We start from the raw sequence: 21,225 nt of genomic DNA on the forward strand, positions 1-21,225 counted from the left end.
GGTTTACAAATTAGCCTGTTGACAATTACACAGAAAATGCAGGTAACTTGGAGTGGTTATCAGGCTAAGGTGTCTGAAATAAATAACTTTCACGACCTCGGACTCCCAAAGTGCTTTACAGCCAATGAAGTTTGTTTTGAAGTGCAGTCACTGTTGAAGGGGTTCAGATGATGTCAAAAACCATCAGTTTCATGGTTAAGTTATTGCAGGACCCCAAGATTAGATTCCATTTCTCAATAATGCAGGTGTAATTCCTAATTTTTCTTGGTCTAATTAATCATATATACACCTGTACCTACTATGTGCTGTAATCCATGTTGTACTTAGTTTAAACCAAATGAAACTGAAGTTGCTGAATGTATTTTTTTAAAGAATGACTAACCAAAGGGAAGTGCCACATCCTGTAGGAACAGGACACTAGCAGGACTGAAAAAACTAATCTTTTCTAATTCATCCACTACCTTAAACATTCACTCCCTCCACCACTGGCGCACTGTGGCTAGGGTGTGTACCATCTACAAGATGCACTGCAACATAGAAACATAGAACATAGGTGCAGGAGTAGGCCATTCGGCCCTTCGAGCCTGCACCACCATTCAATAAGATCATGGCTGATCATTCACCTCAGTACCCCTTTCCTGCTTTCTCTCCATAACCCTTGATCCCTTTAGCTGTAAGGGCCATATCTAACTCCTTCTTGAAAATATATATATATATAATATATATATAAAACGCACTGGCATCAACAACTCGCTGCGGTAGAGAATTCCACAGGTTAACAACTCTGAGTGAAGAAGTTTCTCCTCATCTCAGTCCTAAATGGCTTACCCCTTACCTTAGACTGTGACCCCTGGTTCTGGACTTACCCAACATCGGGAACATTCTTCCTGTATCTAATCTGTCCAGTCCTGTCAGAATTTTATATGTTTCTATAAGATCCCGTCTCATTCTTCTAAACTCCAGTGAATACAGGCCCAGTCGAACCAGTCTCTCCTCATATATGTCAGTCCTGCCAGCCCGGGAATCAGTCTGGTGAACCTTTGCTGCACTTCCTCAATAGCAAGAACATCCTTCCTCAGATTAAGAGACCAAAACTGAACACAATATTCCAGGTGAGGCCTCACCAAGGCCCTGTACAGCTGCAGTAAGACCTCCCTGCTCCTATACTCAAATCCCCTAACTATGAAGGCCAACATACCATTTGCCGCCTTCACCGCCTGCTGCACCTGCATACCAACCTTCAATGACTGATGTACCATGACACCCAGGTCTCATTGCACCTCCCCTTTTTGCCGCCGTTCAGATAATATTTTGCCTTAATGTTTTTGCCACCAAAGTGGATAACCTCACATTTATCCACATTATATGGCATCTGCCATGCATTTGCCCACTCACCTAACCTGTCCAAGTCACCCTGCAGCCTCTTAGCATCCTCCTCACAGCTCACATTGCCACCCAGCTTAGTGTCATCTGCAAACTTGGAGATGTTACACTCAATTCCTTCATCTAAATCATTGATGTATATTGTAAATAGCTGGGGTCCCAGCACTGAGCCCTGTGGCGCCCCCACTAGTCACTGCCTGCCATTCTGAAAAGGACCCGTTTATTCCTACTCTTTGCTTCCTGTCTGCCAACCAGTTCTCTATCCACGTCAATACATTACCCCCAATATCATGTGCTTTAATTTTGCACACCAATCCCTTGTGTGGGACCTTGTCAAAAGCCTTTTGAAAGTCCAAATACACCACATCCATTGGTTCTCCCTTGTCCACTCTACTAGTTACATCCTCAAAAAATTCTAGAAGATTTGTCGAGCATGATTTCCCTTTCATAAATCCATGCTGACTTGGACTGATCCTGTCACTGCTTTCCAAATGCGCTGCTATTTCATCTTTAATAATTGATTCCAACATTTTCCCCACTACTGATGTCAGGCTAACCGGTCTATAATGCCCTGTTTTTTCTCTCCCTCCTTTTTTTAAAACGTGGTGTTACATTAGTTACCCTCCAGTCCATAGGAACTGATCCAGAGTCCAGAGTGTTGGAAAATGACCGCCAATGCATCCACTATTTCTAGGGCCACTTCCTTAAGTACTCTGGGATGCAGACTATCAATCCCATCCATTTCCCTATCACACTTTCCTGACTAATAAGGATTTCCTTCAATTCCGCCTTCTCGCTGGACCCTCGGTCCCCTAGTATTTCCGGAAGGTTATTTGTGTTTTCCTTCGTGAAAACGGAACCAAAGTATTTGTTCAATTGGTCTGCCATTTCTTTGTTCCCCATTGTAAATTCACCTGATTCTGACAGCAAGGGACCTACATTTGTCTTCACTAATCACATATCTATAGAAGCTTTTGCAGTCAGTTTTTATGTTCCCAGTAAGCTTCCGCTCATACTCTATTTTCCCCCTCCTAATTAAACCCTTTGTCCTCCTCTGCTGAATTCAAAATTTTGCCCAGTCCTCAGGTTTGCTGCTTTTTCTAGCCCATTTAAATGCCTCTTCCTTGGATTTAACACTATCCCTAATTTCTTTTGTTAGCCACGGTTGAGCCACCTTCCCCGTTTTATTTTTACTCCAGAGAGGGATGTACAATTGTTGAAGTTCATCCACGTGATCTTTAAATGTTTGCCATTGCCTATCCACAGTCAACCCTTTAAGTATCATTCGCCAGTCTATTCTAGCCAATTCACGTCTCATACCATCGAAGTTACCTTTCCTTAAGTTCGGGAGCCTAGTCTCTGAATTAGCTGTGTCACTCTCCACTTAATTAAAAATTCTACTATATTATGGTCACTCTTCCCCAAGGGGCCTCGCACAACAAGATTGCTAATTAGTCTTTTCTCGTTACACATCACCTAGTCTAGGATGGCCAGCCCTCTAGTTGGCTCCTTGACATATTGGTCTAGAAAACCATCCCTAATACACGCCAGGAAATCCTCCTTCACCGTACTGCTACCAGTTTGGTTAGCTCAATCAATATGTAGATTAAAGTCACCCATGATAACTGCTGCAACTCGCCATGGCTTCTTTTGCAGCATCTCCCAAACCCGCGACCTCTATCACCTAGAAGGACAAGGGCAACAGGCGCATGGGAACAACACCAGCTGCAAGTTCCCCTCTGTTGTACAACTTTCTTGCTCTTTTCACTTTGTTGCTTTAAACGTCGATGACACACACACTCAGTTGCAGTAAAGGCAGGATCAGATCTTTTATTCAGACATTCATACTGTACAAACCAAGTATGAAAGTTACTGAGACACTTCACAAAAGCAGCACTTCCAATTTTCATGGCTGCTTGTGACACACGCACCTTCCGAGTGTCTAATGTGTGTGTGTGTCAAACTCTCATCCTTATACCAAAAAAGCCTTTGAACTTTGTATAATACATTTAGACAATTAACATGCAGACGATATTGAATCAGAATGGCATTGTCCTGAAATCACGGCTAACTGCTTTCTGAATTACTATACACAAACCAGATCATTTAACATACAGATGATGTCATCAAATTATTGTTCACCTCGTAACAAGGTACACTCAAGTACAGACAATGTCATGAATTACTATACACAACTCAGATTATTATTCGCAGTCACAAGTTACACTCAAATACTCAATATACAGATAAATGATCAGCCACTCATTATCCTGAAGTCAAGTCTCGCTGCCATAAATCGACTCCCACCATGAAGTACTGTAAACACACAGGTGATCAGATAGGCACATTTGAATGGAGATAGACACATTTGAATGACTAAATGGCTCCATATCGTCTAGCAGCCTGTTTTGATCCAAACATCCTGTTTTAATCCAAACTTCAAACTTCCAACCTTTAACCCTTTCGATATCTCCAGACTGCGCGAACAAAGCGTTTCAGAAATGCGGGCTTGTGCTCCCACACCCTCCAAGTCACACACCATCCTGACTTGGAAAAATATCGTCATTCCTTCATCGTCGCTGAGTCAAAATCCTGGAACTCCCTCCCTAACAGCACTGTGGCAGAACCTTCACCACGCAGACTGCAGCGCTTCAAGAAGGCAGCTCACCACCGCCTTCTCGAGGCCAATTGGGGATGGGCAATATATGCTGGCCTTGTCGGCGACGCCCACATCCCGTGAACAAATTTAATAAGAGGTATGGGAAGAAGTTCCATCATTCTGAAGAAATGCAGTGAGTAGGAAATGTTGCTATTTAGAATTGGTGCTTTTTATTTTGTAGGCTTTACCCCTGGTGCCAAAGAGCTCTTCAAACAAGAGAACCACCTGACCATGTACCAACTTCCGACAGCAGAGATGGTCAAAGAACCAGTGCCACGCCGACTGTTGTATGTAACCAAGAGGCGACCGCCACTCAGTCACATGATCAGCCTTTTTGTGAGAGATACAATGACCAGTGAGTATTATTTTGAATGTACTTCGGTATTGAAAGCAAGCAAGAACTTGCATTTAGATAGAGCCCTTCTCGACCTCAGGACATCCCAAAGTGCCAATGAGAACGTTTGAAGTGTATTCACTGTTGGAATGTAGGAAACGTGGCAGCAAGGTCCCAAAAGCAGCAATGTGATAATGACCAGATGATCTGTTTTTTTTAACTGATGTTGGTTGTAGGATAAATATTGGCCAGAACATCAAGGCAAACTCCTCTGCTTTCCTTCAGAATAATTCTATGGTATGTTTTATGTCTATCTGAAAGGGTGGACAGGACCTTGGTTTACATCTCATCCAAAACAGTGTACCTCCGACAGTGCAGCACTCCCTCAGCACTGCACTGGAGTGTCGGCTTAGAATTTGTGCTCAAGTCCCTGGAGTGGGGCTTGAACCCATGACCTGCTGACTCAGGTGAAGAGTGCTACCCACTGAGCCACAGCTAGCACCTTTCAGTGAAATTTCATGTTTGGTATAATTTAGGATCCGTATCTTTGAGGTTGTCTAAAAGTGTCTGGCTTAACATGGTCCATGTGTGTTTGCTTGGTCCTGCTACCTCTTATTATTTACCTCTTACTATTGAGTCTTGTACCTTGTTTAAGTTGGAAAATCGATGTACATCTCCAGCATCCATTTCACAAACTAACTAAAGTAAAGTTTCAGTGTGTGACTTGATCCAAACCATCCTCAACACTCAGAATTAAGAGCCAGAACAGTTGAGCCAGTGCGTAGAGAATTGGTGTCTGGACTTGATGGCAACAAACTTTAAAAACTAAAACATTTATTGTTCTATGCCCCTTCTCTCCTGTGGTTACTTCAGTTTTCTATACCGTGGTCTTCCCCAAAATTTCCTTGATCCTTGTACAAGGATCGGCTGAAAAAATATGGGAATTAACGGCTTAAATATCTTGAATTTTATTTTTAATAGTAAACAATCATACTTTAAAAAACACCCACAGAAACATCGATTTGGTAAACGGAGCAGTGAGTCTCTGCACCCAATTCTCCCCTCTTCCATTCCATGTTCCTTAAGACTGACTCAACACAATGGTTAAGGCAGAAGCAAAACCAATGTGTGGGTAGATTAAAGTGGTCAGGCCCTATTCTATTTTCTCTGCCCTCTGGTTTAAGAAATCTTGAAATATAAACCGAGGCAATATTGATACCACTGCCAGGCAATGGGTTGCAGGCGGGATGGGACTTGTGGTTTTCATTTACTCAAACTGCGGCAAACCGAGTCTATTTAAAAGAAAAGAAAGACTTGCACTTATATAGCGTCTTTTACAACCACTGGATGCCACAAAGTGCTTTACAACAACAACTTATATTCATATAACACCTTTAACGTAGTAAAACATCCCAAGGTGCTTCACAGGAGCGTTATAAGACAAAACAAATAAATTTGACACCGAGCCACATAAGAAGAAATTACGGCAGAGGTAGGTTTTAAGGAGTGTCTTAAAGGAGGAAAGAGAGGTGGAGAGGTTTAGGCAGGGAGTTCCAGAGCTTGGGGCCTAGGCAACAGAAGGCACGGCCACCAATGGTTGAGTGATTAGAATCAGGGATGCACAAGAGGGCAGAATTTGAGGCACGCAGACATCTGGTTGTGAGGCTGGAGGAGATTATAGAGATAGGGAGGGGCGAGGCAATGGAGGGATTTGTAACCAATGAAGTACTTTTGGAGTGTAGTCTCTGTTGTAATGTGTTTTACTTCACAAAGTGTCTCTGTAGCAAGCTCATGAACTAAAGCAACCAAGTTTCCGAACTCATGACGGAAACAACAGTGTCCCGAGTACAGCGGGATAATTTCTCCCCCCAAAAATGCATTGAGTGGAGGATAGTTACATCATACAATTTATGTGCGCACAATCAATCCCAGAGATTGACGGGGTATTATCCAGTCATCTCCATTCTTGGCTGGGATTTTAGGCAACACTATATGCAGCCCAACTATAAATGAAATGGTCCCCTGAGCTGATTCTTTTTTTAAAAAAAGGAAGTTGAATCTGCCTGCTTCCATACTAAACAATATAATGGAAAACAAGGCTCCCAATTCAATACTTCTGAATAATGCACTCTGAAGTGCTTTACCTTGACCGCAAACTAACTGAAGACGAGGTATATAACTCCCTTGGTATAGCATGTCAGCGCTGGAAGGAGAGATTCTGGGCATGACATCTAAAGGCTTTTTCTTGGGGGCGGGTGGGGGGAGTGGGGATTGATTGGCACAGAAATGGCTATAAATTTTGCCCATGGCAATTACTGTCTTTTAAAAGATGAGGATCTTAATAGTCTTAACAGCTGCAGAGGTGACTAGAATCAAGTGACCTGTGGAAGAGCCAAGATTAGGAAATACTAACGATGGACTATGCTGTGGAACATGTAATAGATTTATGATGCAATAAGGTCAAGTGCGATCTTGTAAAGGCATGTGCCAGCAAAATAAGTCGTTAAACACAATACTAAAGGGGGTTTAACTGTGATGCTGAATGGCTATCTGTGAATCACAAGAGTGTAATCCAATAGGGATAGGGTGGTCAAATGACCACCTAAGCCATGAGGCAATGGTCAAATGGACTCCTCATTTGGCACATTCTTCACAGATTGCGGTCAATAAAGCCAGGGGCGCTGCATGAAATTCATCAATTCATCGGTGATTCAAGGAGACATTGCTGCATTTCACATGTCCTGATTTCTGTGGGTTATGTGTCATATCCATTGGATTTGTGTACTGTGATTCATTAACTAGCATCTTAATGTTCAGGGCAAAATTATATCGTAAAACGTTTTGAGTGGTAGCATGGATTTCAAAATAGTGTTGTGTCAGGATGTGACTACGAGTTCCTAGGATGTCCGGTTATTTGAAGTCTATTAGACTTGTATTTTGATTGAATTGGAGTGACCACATTACCAGAAAACACTGCGTGCTGGTGTCTGGAACAACGTGCTCAATCCAGCATGACACCCTGTGCCTCTGGAAGATCCCGTGCTGAGATCTCTCTCTTTTAATATTAAAGAACAAAGAATTGAGGATTTGAAGGAGTGCTGCTAATTCTTTCTACCACGTTTTTTTTTTGCATTCACAGATAGCGTACAGATGCTGTCTCACGGCACAGCCGACCTCATTCTGGAGGCCTGCACAGATTTCTGGGATGGAGCCGATATTTATCCACTCTCTGGTTCTGACAGGTTTGTTCTTCCCAATTACTCAGTGTGCTGCATGTACATGGGTTTAACCCTTCTACGCATCATCCATGTAAACCATCAATTACATAAGAATTTTAGGAACTGGAAAAAAACAATTGGCTCAATAAGCCCACCCCTTTCAGTCTGAACCTGACCAACCTTGCTGTCACCTCAATACATCCCTCAATCCATAAACATATCTAATTGTTTCTGAAACCTATTTGTACTGTTTGCTTCTGATGAACTTAGTTTCATATAACATAAGACAGATTTACATTTATATAGCGCCTTTCATGACCACTGGATGTCTCAAAGCACTTTACAGCCAATTAAGTGTTTTTGGAGTGTAGTCACTATTGTAATGTAGGAAATGGAGCTTGGAGGTCCCGACCTGCAGGAGAACATCAGCGGCAGGTCCGGGCCATAAAAGGAGCTGCGAGCGGAGACCCGAGAGCAGTGTTGGAGGCATGCTATTTCAGGGAGCAGCACGAGCTGCGACGGCAGCGAAGAGTGACGTCATCAAGGTCCAGGTCGGTAATTGGAGCATGGGCAGGTACAGCAGGAGCGGCGAGGTCGGGGCGAAGGAGCGGCGAGAGACTGGAAGGACGTGGTTGGGGCCCAGGAGAGGCGTGAGTTCGGGGCCCAGGGGCAACACGGGCCAGCCCACACTGCGATGTGTGCGCGCGCTAGGTCCGTGCAACAGAGCTGGTCTTCAGTCGTCTTGGGTAATCCTTGCCACTGGACCAAGACCTAGCTCTGTCAAGCCCGTGTGGTGGCTGGTGTGCAAAGGCCACCACACGTTTTTTAAAAATCCACGCACAGGCATCTTCCACCCTTTAGGATGTAGTTCAGGACCTGGAATTTTAGGTCCTTCATTGGAACATCTGTGAACTTACCCTTTTTTGGTGTGGAAGCAAGTCATCCTCGTTTCAAGGGACCGCCTATGATGATGATGATGTAAGAAATGCGGCAGCCAATTTGCACACAAGCAAGCTCTCACCAACAGCAATGTGATGATCAGATAATCCGTTTTTGTTATGTTGATTGAGGGATAGATATTGGCCAGGACACCGGGGATAATTCCCCTGCTCTTCTTCGAAATAGTGTCATGGGATCTTTTGCGCCCATCTGGGAGGGCAGACGGGGCCTCGGTTTAACGTCTCATCCAAAAGACGACACCTCCAACAGTGCAACACTCCCTCAGCATTTTTTGGATTGGAGTGCCAGCCTAGATTTATGTGTTCAAGTCCCTGGAGCACATAAATCTAGGCGCGGGTGCTGCCTGCTGAGCCACAGCTGGCACTCTCTGACATAGCTCTGCCTGAGCTCTATATATGATTTCTAATTCCTAAATTGCATGGCGATTTATTTATGTTATGAAGAATGAACCTGTCATTTAAAGTACTCTTAAACATTATAGATGTCGACTATGTGGCAGCAGTTGAGGCTCTGAGCACATTCCGACTGGCAGTGCCTGGTGGTCATTGTAGTGACCGACCTCGTTCTGCAAGGCGCCCTCAATGATGTGAAACACAGGCGGGCTTGTCTCACTGCACACAGTGACATTCCCACTTGAAGAAACGGTGTCTAGGTGTAAGGTCACTGCAGTACTTTGGGAATGTGCATAAAGCTGACACCACCGATGATGAGCTTTTACCAACGTTGCCTTGATACCTTGCCGTTTCTCACAGCCCCTCCTATCTCTGCCCATGATTTCCAGGACCTTCTGTTCATGCAGACTCAGGTTTCAATAATAGTGTTCCTCCTGTGGTTGCAGTTTTTTGGCACTGATTATTGGCCAGCTCTAACCGTGCGTGCACCTCCTGATGGTGAGAGCTGGAGATCCATTGTCCCTTTAAATATCCTTGAACGTGCACAGTAGCCTTTGTGGCAGGCAATGTGTGTTGACTGGTTTTGAGTGTAGATGGTGTCTTGAGTTTTTTGCAGAGTTTGTCCTTTGTATACGTGAGTTTTCCTGATGCACATGTGTGCTAACAGAGAATGATGGCTAAAGAGGTGAATGAAGGTTCTAGCACTGGCGGAATATATGGATGTGGCAATCGAACCTTGACTTACCTTGGAACCCTTGTAAGGTCATTAAACCTTATTCCACGTTGTGTGGTAGAGTTGGAGTGGCGAAAATTGCATGACTGCCAAACAGCCTGAAACATAGAAACAAAAAAAATAGGTGCAGGAGTAGGCCATCCTTCCTGTCCTCAGTGCCCGACAGTTGAGCAAGCAACACACCCAAACTGCTCCTCGTGACATTCCTGCACTTGTGCTTTCAGCTGCTTAAAAACTGGCTAAAAGGCTGCACCAGCACACACACTTCCATGCTGCCAGCAGCAGTACACTAATGAGCAGTATTGCCACCCCAATCAGCCTTGTATTGATGATGAGGATCCAGAACGCAAAAGCTGACTGTTTAGTGGCGGAGTCTCATGGGGGGGAGGGGGCGCAGCAATCGTCTGAGTCACCTGCCAATTGGAGGAAAATCGACCCCATGTTCTCCATCAGTTTCATATTACAACAGAAACTGCATGTCCAAGTAATTCATTTTACGTGAAACGCTTTGGGATGTTTCTGAGAAAGAGCGAGCTTGCCTTTATACGCAATTTTCACATCCTCAGGACATCCCATAGTGCTTTACCAAACAATGAACTACTATTACAGTTCAGTCACTTACTATGCAGGCAGAGATGTGATGAGATGCTGTATAACTGCAAGTTCTTTATTTTTTCTTTCACCAGCGTTCCTTTCTTTGCGCGTTTCTTCAGCTCGAACAGTCATTTGTTGCAAGGGCTTTGTGGCATTTCAATTTTTTTTTTAAATGTTCTGTACATGCAAATTTTTCTCTGATAATTCTAAAAATGTGTAGATTCTCAGTTTCTCCAGGGACATCCGAGATTTACTGAAACTGGATATTTCCCTGACGCACATATGTGCTGACAGAGAATGATAGCTAAAGAGGTGAATGAAGGTTCTAGCAGTGGTGGAGTATATGGATGTGGGAATCGAACCTTGACCCTTGTGAGGTCATTAAACCTACACATGTTGGATTTACAACAATTGTTAGCTATTTGCAAGTTCTGCAAAAACAAACTGGTTTCAGAGCATAATACTTTGCAGTATGTGTATTGTCAATCATTTAATTTTGAGTCTGTCTGTTTCCTGATCTCCTATTGTGTTTTTCTGATGCTGCAGGAAGAAAGTACTGGATTTCTACCAGCGAGCCTGCCTCTCTGGGTACTGCTCAGCTTTTGCCTATAAACCGATGCACTGCACCCTGTCCTCCGAGCTGAACGGGAAGTGCATTGAGTTGGTCCAGGTGCCAGGTCAGAATGCCATCTTCACCTCCTATGACTTACCAGGGACCACACCCATTAAACACGGCAGCAGGCGGAACAGCTGGAGCTCTGATGGTACTTTCGGTCTTCACAAAATGATTCACTTGTGCTATTTGCTGGGATTTGTTTTCTCTGACTGTGGTGTGTGTGTGGTTCCCCCATTTTACCTCCTTTCCTGACTCCTACTTGGGTACAGGTCCATTGGTAGCTCAACCCTTCAAGGTGACTTGTGCAAGTCTTATGAGCCTGTTTAGTGCTTTTTTGTATAAAATGCCTCTACTTTCTCCCCAACAACCCAGGTCCACACTGATTGCAGCCAAACTGAAGGGCAGTCTGCACTGATACCCCAGGTTGTCTGGCCACTCAACACCACCCTAAAGCAACACGGATAGATCAGTAATTCCGACGCGTGGAAGTGGTGTATAAAACCTGAATCCCATCACTCTTTAGCGTACTCTTTCCAATTACCATTATTTTATCACTGCCGTCAACCCATTAAAAATAAATGGGTTAAAGCAGACATTAAAATGACTGATCGAAAATCTAGGCTTGAACTGCCACAGAATCCTACAAACCCGTGCTGCCCAATTTCTTAAAGGGGACAGTATTTTTTATGGGTCCTGGGTCACTTGTGTTTTGAAAACTACATTACTTTGCTTTACTTAAGTGTGTTTCCCAATTAAAATCTGCGATGGGAATACACAGGCTTCCTAATAGTGTGTGTTAAATAGATGAGCTTTTTTTCACAGCAAAGAGCTAGTTTCCCATGAGGAAAGGTAGATATTAGCTTGAATTAGACTAGGAGATAATGATGCTGGCACTTTTATTTTCTTTCCCCCTACCTTTCTCAGACTGAGTGGGTAGACTAGGAGCCTGCTCTCGGGTATCTGACAGTGTGGCTTTTAGGGCTTAAAGATACATTCTCGTGGCTGGTGATCTGACCAAACTGTTCCTGTCTCACATGAGGGAAAATTCGAGCAACACCCAGGGGATTGCATGGGCTGTGATGGAGAGGGGTCGGGAGAGAAGGGATAGGATAGATGGTGGAAAGGGCAGCTTCAATGGACAGTGTGGGAGGGATCGCATATAATCTTGCAGCACAGAAGGAGGCCATTTGGTCCATCGTGCATCTTTGAAAGAGCTAATCAATTAGGCGCTCTCCCCTGCTCTTTCCCCATAGCCCAGCAATTTTCGCTCCTTGAAGTAGTTAGCCAATTTGCTTTTGAAAGTTACTACTGAATCTGCTTCCTCTGTCCTTCCTGGCAGTGCATCACCCAGTATCCTCTCCTCTCTCCTCCCGCTCCCCCCCCCGCCCCCTTAAAAGAACCTCAGGATCTTTCACTACATTTAAGGCGATATGAGTGCAAGTTATTGGATAAGTGGTCGTGCAAACCATATTTTATGCTTGTCAAAACTGTTGGGCTTGTTTCAGAAGGAATAGTGGAAGTGATGGAGAAGGAGGACTGCATCCAAGCCTTGAGCGGGCAGATCTTCATCGGAATGGTCTCCTCCCAGTATCAGGCTCGGCTGGACATAGTCCGGCTGATCGACGGGCTTGTCAATGCATGCATCAGGTTCGTCTACTTCTCCCTGGAAGATGAATTAAAAAGCAAGGTACTGTCTGCAGTTTCGGCTTCTGCCCTTTTAATCAAAAAGCCCCAAGCTAATGGGGTGACTGTCGTGGTGCTGTAATGGGAAGAGACATTGCAGCTTGGAGGCAGTCATTCCCCCCATCACTTGGCATTTCAGAATTTAGACTTTTGCTGAGGGAGGGTGGGTTGTGAATGCTATTTTGCAGAACTAGATTGCACTGTTTTGAATTGTAAATGGACGCTGACCTTTAACTGCAACTGGGTAAGATAAAGCAGGGTCATAGTGAGAACCAGCACTAAATAGTTGGGGACTTGAGTGCAGAGTGACTGACCACTACTAAAGCTTGCAGTGAAATAGAATAGAACCAGTTTGTTGAACCGTTTTGTTTTTGCATACATTACTATAAGGTGTTTGCACAGTTGCATCTTTCTGAGAGAGAGAAACAGACATACATCGCTCCTATTTCTTATGTTCAGTACCTGCAGGCTCCTGTTCCCTCACCAGCTCATGGGACACACTCATTCCATCCACCTCAATGACAAAGGATTGTGTGAACTCTCCCAGTATTTAAGCCGAGACCTTCTGGACCTCAGTGTAACACTCAGCTGACTGCATGATGTAGATTAATAAATAGATGATGGGGTAGATAGTGAGCAACTATTTTCACTGGTGGAGTACAGAACAAAGGGGCATAACCTTAAAATTAAAGCTAGGCAGTTCAGGGGTGACAATAGATGGCTGGAATGTTCGAGGCTGGGATCTAATCGAGGCATTCTGATAGCCCATGCCAGTGCACACAGTTACTGGGTAATGCATGGGCAGCTGGTATATTTTTTGCAGAACTATATATTGGAACAACATTTGTGGCAAATGCCGCCTTCTAAATGCAGCTGTTGTGAAACATAACAGTAAATTAAAAATATCCTAAACAGCAGCAGCTAAAAGGGTATGCTAGTTTCATATTCCTAGCAACACTGTCTGAAAAAAGGTAGGAGTGAAATTGGTCTTCAGTAGCACCAAACATGCCATATCGAATCGGCACCCTGTTTTACACCCGCCCAATTTTCTTGTCTGTTGAAGTTAATGGAAAAGAAGATCGAGCAGGTGTAAAACGAGCTGGCGATTCGCAATGGCCTGCCGAGGCCACTTTCACCCCAGTGTGTTTCAAGACCAAAACAATCGGCGTGTGTTTATTGGACTGCAGGAGTCCACCTTTCACCTCTGTACTTTGGGGAAGAGTGAATAATTTAAGCTTGCAGGTTTGCGAGTGATTCTGTCTGTGCTGAGACTGGCTCCGATTATGCTGAGTCTTTCTGCAGAGTTTTTTCTGCTTTAAGCACTAATATTTCCTCAAAGCAGACATGGGAGAGAGATTGAAGAAGACAGCCTCATTAAAAATGGAAAAAAGAACTCTTGTTTTCAGCATTTCTACTTGTATTTCAGATTTCCAGCATTTGCATTATTTTAATCTCATTTAAAGGTAACATTGTGCTACTGTAACCTGAAACAGTATTGTCCAGATACTGTGGGTTAGGAATATAGGAACAGGAGGAGGTCATTCAGCCCCTCAGGCCTGTTCCGCCATTCAGTTTGATCATGGCTGATCTGTATCTGAATTCCATTCACTCGCCTTGGTTCCATAACCCTTAATACATTTACTGAAAAAAAATCTCTCAATTTCAGCTTGACATTTTTCAGTTGAGCCCCCAGTTTCAGCATTTTGGGGAGAGAGTTCCAGATTTCTACTACTACTTCTTCGAGGATGACTTGCTTCCGCACCAAAAAGGGATGAGTTCACAGGTGTTTCAATGAAGGACCTAATATACCCTTTATGTGACGAAGTGCTTTTTTACATCACACTGAACCAGCCTAGCTTTAATTTTAAGGTTGCCCCCCCCCCCCCCCTTTGTTCTGGACTCCTCCACCAGAGGACATAGTTTCTCTCTCTCTCTCTCTCTCTCTCTCTACCCTATCAACTCCTTTGATCATAAACACCTCAGTTAGATTCCCCTTTTAATCTTTTATGTTCAAGGGAATACAAGCCTAGTCTATGCAAACTGTCCTCATAATTTAACTCTTTTGGCCCTGGTATTGTTCTGGTGAATCTGCACTGCGTCCCCTCCAAGGCCAATATAGCCTTCCTGAGATGCGATGCCCAGAATTGAATGCAGATGGGGTGTAACCAGAGCTCTCTACAGCTGCTGCATAACTTCCACCCTCTCTATTCCAGCCCTCCGAGATAAAGGCCAACATTCCATTACTGTTTCAGTTATCTTTTTGTGCCTGTCCACTAGTTTTTGTGATAGTTCACTCACTGTGGGACTTGATCATATAATCTAGGGTGACTCTTCGGTGCTACATTAATGGAGGCGGAGTCTTTTAGATAGGATGTTAAACTGAGGCCATGTTTCCCTGCTCGGGGATTATATCCTGTGGCACTATTCCGAGAAAGCAGGAGGTGCTCCTGATGTCCTGTCCAAACATTAATCTCTCGAGCAACACCACCAAAAACAGTGTATCTGTTCCATCATTTCATGTGACACTTGACTGTCGCATTAAACTACAGTGACTGTAAGTGATTGGCTGCAAAGTACTCTGACATGTCCTGAGGATATGAAAGGCATTATATACATGCACCTTCTTTGTTCCTTTACTGAAGATTGAGCGAGTGATGTTGTTTTATTTCTACTTGTAATGCTTCCTATGTGATTATTTTTGCTCTTTTGTGGAGTGGGGGGTGGGGGGGGAATCCTCGTATCTTATGAGCTGACTCATAACCAAATCTTAAGCTGAGCTGCCCCCCCCACCCTGCCCACAAAGTGTTTTTTCATAGAAAGAAATGCAACTAAGCACTCGCTAACCTTCTGCTGATAATCTATCTCTTCGCTCCAGGTGTTTGCAGAGAAAATGGGTTTAGAGACGGGCTGGAACTGCCACATTTCTCTGCTGCCGTACAGCGGAGGTCCCGGCTCCGAGATCCCACAGTCCAGCCCGAGCCACACGGGCTCCCTGCACGACGACCTTCATCAGGGTAGCGGACCCTTCGTTACTTTTTAATCAAGGCCTGTAGAATATGGCACTGCTCCGTGTGTGCAACTAGTGTAATATGTGCTCAAAATTCAATACCTATGTTTGAGATTAAAAAGCTCGAGAGCAGTCAGACCTCATTTCATAGATATAATAGTTGCAGCAAATTCAAAGGCAGGGGCTTGGTAACTTCATAAAATTGTGCATAGCCATTGACGTTTAACAACTGTGTCTTATGCTGACTATCAACTATCTTTGACTAACACTAGATTAAGTTCCCAATAGCCTATAATGATCCTGTTGATCCTGAGATTGAGTTTCAGGGCTACCACTTTGAAGCAGTGTTTTTTTTACTGGGCAAGGGAACCAGTACAACCGGTTCTATAGAACATGGTGAGAACAGAGGAACCATGGAGGTGTTAGCTGACTTATCCATCCTTTCTCCTTAAGTGGGTGGAGGTGATTCAACCGTGCTGAATCATCACACCCCAGTCAATGTTCTTCTTTACAGTGCCAGTTGTGACTCAGTGGGCAGCACACTCGCCTCTTGAGTCAGAAGTTTTGGGTTCAAGTCCCACTCCAGGAACTTGAGCACAAAAATCTAGGCTGACACTCCTGTGCAGTGCTGAGGGAGTGCTGCATTGTCTGATGTGCGGTCTTTCGGATGAGACGTTAAACCGGTGGACGTAAAAGATCCCATGGCACTATTTTGAAGAAGAGCAGGGAGTTATCCCCGGTGTCCTGGGGCCAATATTTATCCCTCAATCAACATAACAAAAACAGATTATCTGGTCATTACCACATTGCTGTTTGTGGGAGCTTGCTGTGCACAAGTTGGTTGCTGCGTTTCCCGCATTACAACAGTGACTACGCTCCAAAAGTACTTCGTTGGCTGTAAAGCGCTTTGAGACATCCGGTGGTTGTGAAAGGCACTATATAAATGCAAGTCTTTTTTTCTTTAATATGTAGATTCGAAGGATGATGCAGAGGGAGCATTGCTAATGGATGAAGAGAGACACTCGGACCTCATTAGTTTCCAGCCAACAGACAGTGATGTGCCCAGCTTTCTGGAAGATCACAACAGGGTAAGATACAGGCTCGGTGATGGGTCTGTACATGTAGCTACTGAATTTGTGGTCAGTTCCATTATGTAAATTGTTGCCTTAGATTTGGACTGAAACATTAGTTCAATGTATCTTCACAGATGTAATGGCTGGAGTAAATACAGAGGCTTTGCAACTTCATAAAATCGTGTGTAATCATTGCACTGTTTAAACATGTACCCTGTGATCATGAGATTGAGTCCAGGAAATCCACTTTGAATCAATTTACACAGCACAGTTTTAACAATAACAATGTGCATTTATATAGCACCTTTAATGCAATAAAAGCATCCCAAGGTGCAGGACTTAAAAGATCCCATGGCACTATTTTGAAGACGAGCAGGGGAGTTATCCCTGGTATCCTGGGGCCAATATTTATCCCTCAATCAACGTAACATAAAAACAGATTATCTGGTCATTATCACATTGCTGTTTGTGGGAGCTTGCTGTGCGCAAATTGGCTGCCGCGTTTCCCACATTACAACAGTGACTACAGTTCAAAAATACTTAATTGGCTGTAAAGTGCTTTGAGACGTCCGGTGGTCGTGAAAGGTGCTATATAAATGCAAGTCTTTCTTTCCTACAATGGTATTGCTGAGACTGAGAGTTCACTAGCTGGGGAACTGCAGAGCAAATAGAGCTCCTGCCACTCTGAACCATGCCTTGGATAGCTCCAGTACAGTCTTCATACATCCCTTGTAGCATCCATGTTTTTAATGTAAATGCGACATTGCCTTTCTTTTCCTTAGGCTAAACTGCCACGAGGAATCCATCAGGTTCGACCACATCTCCAGAACATCGATAATGTGCCTTTACTGGTCCCTCTGTTCACAGACTGCACTCAAGATAGTAAGTGAGCAGCACATACCTGTGCACTTTTAGCCACATTGACAAGTGACGATAACAATGTGCTTCTAATCAGATTTAAGAGAAATTGGCAAAAAATCCAGGGGGGAATTTAGGAGAATTTATTTTTCGCAGCGAGTTGTTTTGACCGGGAATGCAGTGCCTGACAGGTTGGTGGAAGCAGATTCAATATCTTTCAAAAGGGATTTGAATAAGTACTTGAAAAGTAGTGGTGTGCACGGCTATAGGAAAGAACAGGGAATGTGACTAATTGGTTTACTCTTTCAAGGAGCTAGCACAGACACAATAGGTTCTGTCTCTCAAAACACTGCTTGGACCCAGCAGTCAGTCTCAGAAATGGGGCAGGTTTGACTCGGCAATTGGTACTTGGGGAAACACACGACAGCATCTCAAAGTGATTTTATAGATTGTGCGGCTGAATTAAGGGGCTGCACCCTCAGGCCAGTAAATTGCACGTCCAGTGGTGTTTTTACACTCATCAATCCCAGAAATTTCAGCAACTCCGTTATTTAAGCAACATTCGTTTCTGAATTCGTGAGACAGGAGGCAATACAAAGTTCAATCCATCAGCACCCCAGAAGCCTGGCCCAGAGGTGGCATTACACATGGATTAAGTGATCTCCATGATGTTTCACAAAAGTCATCTGGCCTCGTAGCTTCATTTTATAAGTTTCTTTATTGTGTTGAAAAGGTCCAGGTGAAGGTCCAAAGCCTGCAGTACAGGGCTCCCATCAAGCCTGTAAAGAGGGGGGAAATCAGGAAGTAGTGATTAGGCATCCCCAAGCTCTATAAGCTTGTAATTTGTCAGAATAGGAAAGATTGGGGGCAGGCGATGGATTCCACGATTTGGTCACCCGAGGAAAGAATGTGTTGGGGTAGGCGAGAGTGTGAAGTGGCTTGATTGCAGTGAGGTTGCAGTGTGCTGGGTGTTCATTCTTGCGTTACATGTGGTTTTTTTTTACACGCGTGCTGTTTTTCCTTTTCCAGCAATGTGTGAGATGATGAAGATCATGCAGGAGTATGAGGAGGTGATTTGCTGCGTGTGCTGGGTGTTCATTCTTGCGTTACATGTGGTTTTTTTTACACGCGTGCTGTTTTTCCTTTTCCAGCAATGTGTGAGATGATGAAGATCATGCAGGAGTATGAGGAGGTGATTTGCTGCCTGGGCAGCTCTGCCAACTTCAGGAACAATTGCCTTTTCCTGCAGAGCGACATTGGGTGAGGATCTCGTTCGCCGCACGTTTGGCACAGTTTACTTGCAGAGCAAGTGGCGGATTGAGTGCGGAAAACTGGACGGAATCGTCCAGTCCTGGGCACAGCAGGAATCTCTGAGCATTTAGTATTCCAGAATTTAATAGGCCACCCTGCATCCGGTGTATTCATGGAGCAAGGATGTTGACTGTATGCACTCAAATGGAATTCTTTTTCTCCTTTCCAGCTGCATTCTGTAGAGAGAAAGCACTGAAGAACTCGAATGGGGGAGGGTGGGAACTTTTTCCGCTATCTTCAGAATCACTGCTCACCAAAGGCATGGTGATTTTGAGGGAGAAAGTTTGGTTTTATGAAGGACGGAAATTAGTCTCAACCAGCTACCTCTCAACCAAGGGGAAAGGAAGATCGTTAATAACTTGGTTTCATCTTTGGGGCTGACAGATTTGTCCTGCGAATTTCCCCCCTGATGGCTTTAGGGATGACTGCAACCCCGAGCCATTGGACAAATGGGAAGTTCCAAAGGTTCTATCCCCAGTCTATTAGCCAGTCTAAGCTGAAAGTGATGCTATATCTGGTCACAGAACTCCTGGGTTGGGGATGAAAAGATCAGCCAGGAAGTCCTCAGCCTTTGAGGATGAAATAGAAAGTTTGGACTCAGATGGCACTACACGTGGTTACGGTAGACAAACACAGCAACCTATTTCCACGCAGCAAGGCCCAGCAAACAGTGAAGAGGTGATTGACCAGTTAGTCTGTTCTGGTGAAAAATTGCCAGGGGACCTTTTACACCCACCCAAGTAGACAGACATCTTTGTTTTAACATCTCATCCAAAAGTCGGCAACTCTGACAGTGTAGCACTCCTTCAGTACTGCACTGAAATGACAGCTGAGATTATGTGTCCCAAGTTGAAACGTGACCCCACAACCATCTGACGTGGCGACTCGAGTGCGGTGAACTGAGCTAAGCTGGCACTGAGTAACAATGGACTTGATGAACAGTCTCTCCAATATTGAGACAGTCAATATAGCTGGACAGTCAGTGAGTCGGTGACCATTAACATTTCTGTTTTTATATATGATTTTCTATTTGTTTCTGGGCTGCTACATTCTAGTCTTTTCACACAGTAATTATTCCAGTTTTCACCTTTAAACACCAAGTATGGATTTTACTAACCGCAGAACAACCCAAGTGGTGTTCCTGCAAAGTATAATATTTCACTTGGGTTGGAAGAATTCCTTATGCGAAAGTCGGACAGTGATTGATTGAAGAGCAGGATGTAGTCACAGTTACAGCTCAGATCAAACCCACAGGTTCTGATCAAGGTCACTGGTTCATGGTGACCGAATAATATAACCCTGGGATTGCATTAGAGGGGTTTTGGCAACACAATGGGAACTCCTTAAGCAGATATAGACAAATATATACAATGAAAAACAAGAGACAGAATATTTAATAGTCCATTTTTTTCCAGAAATGTATTCTCTTAGTGCAGTGGTAATTCAGTTAACAAGATATTTACAGCAACCTATTTAGATACAATCAGTCTGTTGACATAATTGTTTGAATTTTAAAAACTGGGCATCTTATCGGAGGAAAATGCTGGAAATATGCACCAGTCAGTCAGCATCTGTAAAACGACAAGTCTGTACCTCGGGTGTGTACCTTTCTATCAGCTGCCGACTGAGAGAAACAGACAATTTAGTAAGGGAGGGGAATCAACAGATAACATCAGTTACACAGAGGGAGGAACTAGGCTGAATGATCTGCAGATTGCCTAATGGGAACTCCCAGCATAGTTGTATGCTCTGTCTTTAGCAGTGTTGCACACTGCAGGATTGAGGGTGTTCTGTAGGCAGCAGCCATGAGTTGAGGAGCGCAAACTAAGGAGGGGGCACCCTATCGTGACTAGCGGTTAGGTCATTGTTATGCCTGGAATAGGTGGTGCTGAGTTCCCTTGCTGCAGACACCACAGGAATAAATGTGGTCATTTTTTAAGATACATATTAGAAGTGTTCATCTCCAGTTTGTGATTCCTATTATTTGTTAACAGTGTTGCACTGGATCCAGTCTACCCGTCCCGATGTTCCTGGGAGACCTTTGGCTACGCCACCAGCACCAATGTTTCATTTGATTCTGATGAACTTTCACCTCTGCAGTTATCTGGCCTTTTGAACAGCCTGCCCTGTTCCATTTCCTTTCACCAGGAGGAGAGCATCAGCATCATCAAACTCATCGAACAGGTGCGTGCATATGCACGTGTGCATGCAGCAAAATAATCCTCTTCTACTCGACAGCTACCTACGCCCCTATCACTGTGAGGCAACCCCTTTGTCTGAGCTGAGGTGTTAGAATAGATATAGATTGGGATGACTAAAGGGCTGAAGGTAAGTAAATTCTGCGTGAAAATATTTTTCTCAGTTCTTTTGTGAAACACTCCTCTCATCTTCATTCCACATTGGG

General features: G+C 44.1%; 1 protein-coding gene across 6 annotated transcripts in view; it reads left to right on the top strand.

The window, feature by feature from the left end:
* The window catches only part of tmem94 (transmembrane protein 94), a 168,550-nt gene that overhangs the window by 106,277 nt on the left and 41,048 nt on the right, over positions 1-21,225 (top strand). For 5 of the 6 annotated variants that reach the window (XM_070857485.1, XM_070857484.1, XM_070857482.1 and 2 more), the window contains 9 exons: positions 4,224-4,397; positions 7,516-7,618; positions 10,820-11,037; positions 12,395-12,576; positions 15,448-15,586; positions 16,552-16,667; positions 17,435-17,534; positions 18,662-18,770; positions 20,816-21,005. In XM_070857485.1, the coding sequence (XP_070713586.1) occupies positions 4,224-4,397; positions 7,516-7,618; positions 10,820-11,037; positions 12,395-12,576; positions 15,448-15,586; positions 16,552-16,667; positions 17,435-17,534; positions 18,662-18,770; positions 20,816-21,005 (1,331 nt within the window). The remainder of the gene's footprint in view (positions 1-4,223; positions 4,398-7,515; positions 7,619-10,819; positions 11,038-12,394; positions 12,577-15,447; positions 15,587-16,551; positions 16,668-17,434; positions 17,535-18,661; positions 18,771-20,815; positions 21,006-21,225) is intronic. The other variant, XM_070857483.1, reaches the window with a different exon arrangement.

This window comes from Pristiophorus japonicus, chromosome 16, assembly GCF_044704955.1.
Source record: "Pristiophorus japonicus isolate sPriJap1 chromosome 16, sPriJap1.hap1, whole genome shotgun sequence".
NCBI classification, from domain to species: domain Eukaryota; kingdom Metazoa; phylum Chordata; class Chondrichthyes; family Pristiophoridae; genus Pristiophorus; species Pristiophorus japonicus.